The 7,956-nt window shown below is 42.0% G+C and overlaps 1 protein-coding gene across 1 annotated transcript; it reads right to left on the minus strand.

Annotated features, from left to right (window-relative positions):
- On the minus strand, window positions 1–7,117 carry LOC133841727 (protein strawberry notch). The gene is made up of 4 exons (XM_062274416.1): window positions 6,935–7,117; window positions 3,696–6,258; window positions 1,548–2,715; window positions 1–738 (listed from the first exon to the last, which is right to left on the minus strand). Exons 1-4 carry the CDS (start codon window positions 7,022–7,024, stop codon window positions 171–173), a joined length of 4,389 nt encoding a protein of 1,462 aa, XP_062130400.1. The 5' UTR covers window positions 7,025–7,117; the 3' UTR covers window positions 1–170.
- Between the last annotated feature and the right edge of the window lie 839 nt (window positions 7,118–7,956).

Genomic DNA, 7,956 nt, shown 5'->3' on the forward strand with positions numbered 1-7,956 from the left:
TTTTTTTGAAAGTGTTACTTGATGTCTACCATAATTCACAAACGTATTTATTGAGTTGCATCTACAAAAATTGCTTAGATATGAAATTGATAAGAATCAGAAAGTTTCTCAAGTTTTTGACATGGTTCGAAAAATACAAAATTATTAATCTGACATCCCTCATCCTACGTTTATTCCTTGTTCGGACTAAAGTCCTTGCTCTCCACAATCGAGTCCTCGGATAGATCCGCCACTAGCTGTTGATAGACACCCTCGGGCACCACAGTGCCCACAATCTTGCGATTGTCCACAGTCTTTACACGCACCATTTGAATCTTTCGGCCATTCTTCTCGATGATCAACGCAATGCGATCCCAGATGGGCAGCATGAGACCCGAGAGCACGTGATAAATACGCATTCTGATGCCCACAGCACACTTGTTGCCAAATGGACAGCGACGATTCCAATAAATGTGCGAACACATGCGCAAGCATTGATTGAACTGCAGATCCCAGAATTGCTTCACTGCCTCCGGTTGGGCTTTGACATAACGATTGGTCACCGAATCAAGGGTTTCAGTGCGCACTTGGGGACCTGTGTTGGGCCTGTAGATCTTGAAGTTGATCTTGGTCGGGTCGCTGATCGATTCGCTGGCATCGGACTGCGTGTCCAGGCAGAGAATGGCACAGTTGTTGTTGTTGCGCTCCTGCTTAAAGATGTAGAAACCTTCGTGTTCGTGGCGTGCTTCCTTGTTGAACCTGCAACGAGAGAAATTAAATATATAATTGGGTAAATAATTAAACACTTATAGATTTGACGATTTTACTTTGGAGTTCAACATTAACTTGCATTTGTAACTTTCAAATTTGTAATTCTTATTGAAATTTTAAAGATCAATATTATAAAAGGTTTTAATTTTCAACACATAATAATAATTCTAGCTCATTTTAGTTGCTATTGTAGAATTGTAGACAAAAGGAAAGAAAATTTATCTTTATTTATATCTTTCTTCTTTTTTTTAATTCTACAATTATAACTTCTTCAGAATGAAATAAGGCTACATTTTTTAAGGATCAATATTATAAGATTCAAATATCCAATAACTGATAATATCATTAAGTCATTTCAGAATTAGTTCTAAATCCTGAGTAGCATAGACAGTTTAGATACATTTTAGTATATCTTTCATGACATGTTATGCATCAATATTTAAAAGTGTTAAAGCTAAAATGTTAAATCAGTTTAAAGGCAATTAAGAAGAAATAAAATTAAGAAAAAACTATTTTTTTTTAATTTTAGAATTATAATATCGATCTATAGAAGTACGTGGGAAAGTTTAGTATTTCTATGTTTAATAATTGCAGAGATCTAGGTTTTTATATCACTGGACACACAGAAATACAGACAGATGGAAATTTTTATAATGATTTGCCTCATTATGCTTCATGTCTTATCAATACTTCTTTGTGCCTATTACATTTTAACTCTGACACAGCTGATTAACTTATCTTTACTTTCGTGAAAAGTAATCGGATCGAATTAAGGAATAAAATCGACTTTTACTCACTTGGCCACCGCTTGTTCAAAGGACATGCCACGCACCACCTGCATTGTGTGCAACTCAGTGGCCGCTGTGCCCGTGGCATGTGGTCTAGTGAAGCGTATCTGCTTCACCACCGTCACAATTGCGCCATGCGCATCCAAGTCGAGGATGCCCAAGTCAAAGTGTCCCGATCGCTTCATCTGCAGGATCAGAGAGTACATTTTGTTCAGGAAGAACTTGAAGAGCGCATTCTGCACTTCGACGCGACAGCCGAGGATGCGATTGAGGAACTTGGGAATGTTGCTGCTCTCCTTCTCGATGACAAACACCTGTTCGCCCTTCGGTCCCTCCGTCACACTGAGTAAGCCCACACCCGACAATGCCACACAGCAATCGAAGCTGAAGTCACCTTTGTAGTTCTTCGGCACATGGACAGTCTCCAGCGGCTTCTCGCCTGCGATCTGCTGCAGCACACTCTCCAACGCTTTGCGTCCAATGTTGTTATCAATGTTAAACTTGGACAGATCCCGGGCGTCGGTGGCACGACGATCGCCTTGGGTTAAGGCACCCAAACTCTCCAGTCGCTTGGCCACCGTGGCAGCAAATCTATTCTCTCCACCCAGATCCGAGATGAGGAACACATACTCCGGTGCATTGGATTGATTCGAGCGATGAGTGCGTCCAAATTGTTGTATAGCGCGATCCGCGCTCCACGGCAACTCTAGAGTGATGTGCAGGCGACGTCGCTGGATGGCAAGCCGACGATCGCTTTGCAGCGAGATGCCACTTGAGGCTGCCTCCGAGATGATGGCCACATGCTTGGAGTCCTCCATGAAGCGCTGCTTCTCCATATAGTTGACCAGATCCATTGTGGTCTCCGCCTCGCCTCGCTGCTCATACTTGTAGGTGTTCTCATCCGTTTGAATGACACGCCCCCGACGACCCGTCATCTCGGCCACAACATTGGTGCCCAGCAGCGAGATGATCTTGTCCAGCGTGTTCGGTGGCATGCGGCGGCCTAGATGTTCGATCTTGTCCAGGAGACGCTCTCGCACTGTGACACAGCGTTCCACGTCGCGTTGGGTGATCTTGGAGGCAAGGGAACGATCGTGCTCGTAGTCGGATGAGCTGCGTGCATTCATGTTCTTGCACAGATGCTGCAGAATGCGCTCTTGCATCGTCAGCTTCTCCACTGAAGTGGCGTGGATTGCAGTTTAGGTGGGAGAAAATGGATAGAAAAGTAAATACATATCTTAAGATTGAATCAAAATTCTTTAATCAAGATTTAAATTTAGGAAGAATTTCATTTTAAAATTCTTGTACGAAAAATACGTCCTGAAAACTAAAATTCAAATCTTGCATCTCAAGCTTTTCCAACTTAAGAATAAAGTTCTTGTAACAAAATTTCAAGAGTTAAATCTAAAAAGAATATTTTAAAATTCTTAATTTAAATTTACATTCTTAAAATTAGAGTACAACAAGTTTATTTAAAAACTTATCGATGTTAGAAACAAATTTCTTGCATTAAGATTTTAAAACTGAAAAAATTAAAAAAAATGAAATCTAAGAAGCAATTAATTTTAAAATATTTAATTTACAATTTCTTTCTAAAAACTATGGTACAAAACTTGATTTAAAGAATTCTTCGATCACAAAAACAAAATTATTGCAGCAAATAAACATAAAAATCTTGTTTGCAAACTAAAAACGTCAAGCCAAGAATATTAAAACAAGCCAGAACGCAAGTTGCAATTAATTTCTTTTACTATTTTAATGTAAAATTTCAAAATCTACATGATTGGGCTAGAAATCGTTGACTTTAAAAAAGTAATATTAAAAAACGAAGTGTTATTAGATATTAACAATGTTTATGAGAATAAGTGCCAGTTCAGTAATATGAAATATAAATTTATAAATTGGAAACTAAAAAAACAAATTGCAGAATATTTTTCAACTTGATTAAACGACCTTCTATTTTCGTATCCATTTTAATATATTCGTATTATTGAATTTAAAATATATTCTTGAACGGATAATCTATGGTTATTCTAGATAACTCTTAGTTAACTTAGAGTTTGGAATTCAATATTGAGATGGTCTTAGTTGAATCAAAAATATTACTTTCATGCTGTTACAACCTATTTTTCCAATGTTTACGTAAAGTGATCTTACCTTTATCCGCTTTGGGAGGACGACCACGACGCTTGCGTCCCAACTTCATGCGATCCTCGTCTTCATCATCGTTCCACAAATCGACATCGCTGTCATCGTACATGTCATCGTCGGACCAATCATGTAAAAGCCGAGCTCGCTTCGCACTCCAAGCGGACTTATTGCGCGACTCGGGGACAAAGGTGCCAGTGCTGAGCAGCTTGTAGAGGGATTCACGGGTGGGTGCTGGGAAATACTTCTCGACAAAGGACTGCACAATCATCTTCGAGGTGGACACAAAGTTGGTTAGTTCGCCTTGATACATTTCCAGGTGCTCAAGAGTCCTTGATTCTCCCGTCGATTGTAAGCCAATGACGACAGCTTTGCCTTGTTGAGCCGCCTCCCTCACCATCTTGACCACCTGATTAACCTTCGAGGCAATACAGAGATTCTTGAAGAAACGCTGATGTGCGGACCAAAATTGACAAGTGATAATCTTCTGCACACGATTCTCGATGCACATCAGACGACACGCCTTGACGAACTTTTCATTGATTTCCGCCCAAAGTTCAGCGGAGTGATTGTAGAGCTTAATGAACTCCCGTGACATCGGCACTTCCTCGATGCGAAAGGTGACATCCTTGAAGCTCAGCTGCCGGGCAATATACGAACCCCGCAACTTCATGTCCATGGCCACGATTTCCATGGCGCCAATGCCGCGTTTCTCTACCGTATTGACAAACTTGAAAAAGTCCGAATACGAGGTGCCCGGACCCCAGAGACCCAACCTCACCATGTAAGCCATATTCCGGGGCTCCGAGGCGCCTGTGGCTGAGGCATAAACAACTCTCGCCATGGGGAGCAGCTGCTGAAGCTCCAGCACCGTGGTTCCGGTCTTTGTGGACTTGCCCGCATTCATGAGACACAGATTTTTGGCCTTGTGACACTCGTCGAACACAATCACTCCTTCAAAGTCGCCGCCCATCCAGTTGGTCAGCTGCCTGAGACGTGTGCTGTACTTGGGATTCGCATTTGCCGATTCCCCAATCAATGCGGTGTAGGTGCAAAAGATGACGCCCTTCTTGAAGTATTCATTCTCACCCGAATTGATTTTGCAGTACTTGAACTTGCTCATCGAGGCAACCTTCAGGTGTTTGCTTGCGCCAATGTCCAGCAGATCTCGCTCCGCATCGAACTTCAGATCATTCGACACCGATATCCACAAAGCACGCTTTCGACCCCTGACATAGTTCTCATAGATGATGGCCGCAATTGTGCGTCCTTTGCCCACTCCTGCGCCATCGCCGAGCAAGAAGCCAGCACGTTCGCCACTCGGCAGCATCTGTTCATGCGCCTGGCAGGCATAGGTCACTGCCTCCAATTGGAGAGCGCTCAGACGATGCGAATTCTTCATCTTGTCGGGCAGCCCCAGTTCGTAGGTGATGTCAGGCAGCTCGACGGAGGAGAGCGTCGCAGTCTCCACCACGGGATCGGGATGCTTCGAGCCGCCTTTGAGTTTGCTGGGCCAATAAGACGAATAAGTGTCTGCCACGCCAATCTCCTCAAAGTCCACCTCGTCATCTTCCACAAGCGGCGCATGCAACGTGGCTGCATCGGGACGGGTTGCCAGCGGACGCAGTTGATTCGGGAGCTGCATCCTCAATTGATTCAACTGCGGTCGCTGCAGTTGAGTTGGAGCTGCACAGCGCAACTGCGTCGGCATCGCTATGAACTTGCCCTGCGCCTTCAGCATGTCCACCGTGGACTTGTTCAATGCCATTCTTATGGGTTGTGCACCAGGCATTCGTGGCACAGAAATTCCCTGCGTGGGATTCTTGAGCACAAATCGATAAGGACGCACTGCTCCAGGAGGTAACTGCGGTATTTTGCCCTGCTGTTGCAGCTTTAGTTGCATAGCTAGGTTCCCATTGAGAGGCAGCCTCTGCCCGGGCACCACACCCTGAGGCAGCTTGTAGAAGACTCCCTGAGGTGGCAACACAAGAGAAGGCTGTGGAGGAACTTGAGAAGGATGTTGCGAAGGGAGTTGCAAAGGAAGTTGTGAAGCAGTCTGTGATGGAAGTTCTGAAGGAGTTTGTGGAGTTGGCTGGGTTGGCAACGGCTGTGGCAACGGTTGCGGCTTCACTGCGGGCTCGGATTCCGGCTCTGGTTCCACCATGGGCAACGAGTTGAGTTCCTCCTCCAGTCGAGCATCGATGTCATCATCTTCGTCTTCTTTTGGGTTCACTTTATCTGGCACTTCGATTGCCTCAGCTGCCTTTGGCGACTCAGTTGCCACATTTGCCCCACTTGCTACTGTTTCTGCCCCTGCCTCTGCCCCTGCCCCTGCCTCTGCCTCGGCCTCTGCGCCTGTTTCTGATTCTAGTTCTTTTAAAGTCATATTTAAGGAATTTAGTTCCTCCTGCAACCGCTTTTCGTCATCATTATCGAAGGTTGGAATCGGTTCCAATTGCAGGTCATAATCTGCGTAGATATTGTTATTTTCGGTTGTTGATGGTCCCAAATCAAGCAGCTGTTCGATGTCCACATTGAAAAGATCGTCATTAACATAGTTCTCTTCTTGGTTCTGCATAAGAAAAGAGAGAAAAGAGTATTTTAAGCATGATATCTCGTTTAAGGGTCACTATCTATAAGGAACCAATACACGCTTCACGAAATTTACTTAGCTTACTTCTTGACTCTGTATAAGAAAAGAGTATTTTAAGCATATCAATGAAATTACACTGAAGAAAAGAGTATTTTCAGCACTGCCAGCAAATTACACATATATTTTGCTTAACGGTCACTAACTTTTAAGAACCAATATGCACATAACGGCCACAAGCATAGACGCAATTAGGCAGCTTCACTTAAGGGCTTTTAGATTAGCTGCAAACAACTTTACTTCTGTTTGAGGCCGAGATGTGGACTTGATGTGTCTCACGAGAGAGGAATTATGCAGTTCATTTTGCATTCAAGTCTCGTAATTATTTTATGGATTCGAAAATCAATCAACCAATTAATAATAATACATAATAAGTGAATTAAGATTAAAATTGGATTACTAGTTCTAGCTTAAACTATGACAAAAATCCTTTGAATTTATTGCAATCTATATCGCTTTTAATACAATATTTGAATTTTTATATCTAAAATATTATAGTTGTCCTGCTAATTATTATTAATATTATATTATTAATATTATGTCATTAAATATTGTCCGTCACTAAATCAGAAAATAATATTGTACATCTGTCATTTACCTCCAATCCAACTGAAGATTCAGCTTGAGCAGTTCCTTCGAATTTGAAATCATCAAAGAAATTATTAAATAGGTCATCCTCTTCTGACATCTTTTATAAGTAAAATTTTTAATGATTTTTTTAGATTATTTTATTTTTATTCAGCAACTCTTAAATATGAATTACATCAGCACACAATAAAAACTTTTTAGAAACTGACAAGTCAATTGAAGAATATTTTAGATATAAAACAGTCAGTGTTGAGTAGTTTCCATAAAAGTATAAAGTGTTGATTAACACAGATACTAAAGAGGAATGTCAAAAAATAATGGGAATAAGTGAAAGATACTTATATATCTATCTTTGTTTTTCCTGTCAAACTTTAAATCAAAGTTCTATAAATGTTTTTTTATCTTTTTTATTTCTTCCCAACATTATAAATTTGACATGGGGTAATTAAAACGGAGTCAAGGGCTTGCAGTTCCGTCAAATGAGGCGGCTTCAGCATGTCAGCACCAAAGGGCGAAAGCAGCTTTAAGAACACCGCCCAGCAATGGCAGCAGAAGGCAAACGAACGTCGCGAGGATGCCGCTCGTCGAGCTGGAGTTTCGACACGACACGATAGCTATGTCGAATATAAGATACGAAGTTCCAAATCGAAGTCAGGTCGCAAGAGTTCCGCCTCGAATCGTTCCTCGACTCGTTCCTCCTCACCTCGATCACCACAACATAAATCTAATAGAGTGAGCACAGATTCAAAACCCTCGGTGGATATGTCAATGCGGAATACTGAACAGCCTCACACTTACAAAAGAGTCTCATCAGCCTCTGAGCCCGGTCAGGACTTTAATCTTACCTATCATCAGCCTGTGCGTGTGCGCTTCAACTCCTCCACTGAGAAGCCCCCAAAGAAAAAATAATATACAAATTGTTGTTCTTATGACTCTTTATAAATTTAATTATTCATTTTCACAATGGCTGTACTTGCTTTATCATATAAATTCTGTGTGCAAGCTCGGGTAAATTGTGTGGATTGCATTTGA

Source organism: Drosophila sulfurigaster, chromosome 3 (genome assembly GCF_023558435.1).
Source record: "Drosophila sulfurigaster albostrigata strain 15112-1811.04 chromosome 3, ASM2355843v2, whole genome shotgun sequence".
NCBI classification, from domain to species: Eukaryota; Metazoa; Arthropoda; class Insecta; order Diptera; family Drosophilidae; genus Drosophila; species Drosophila sulfurigaster.

Coding starts and splice junctions, on each gene's coding strand:
- LOC133841727 (XM_062274416.1), bottom strand. CDS start 7,024: ATGTCAGAAGAGGATGACCTATTTAATAATTTCTTTGATGATTTCAAA. Junction 2,716..3,695: donor TCCTCCCAAAGCGGATAAAG/GTAAGATCACTT, acceptor ACGCCACTTCAG/TGGAGAAGCTGACGATGCAA. Junction 739..1,547: donor TTTGAACAAGCGGTGGCCAA/GTGAGTAAAAGT, acceptor CTCTCGTTGCAG/GTTCAACAAGGAAGCACGCC.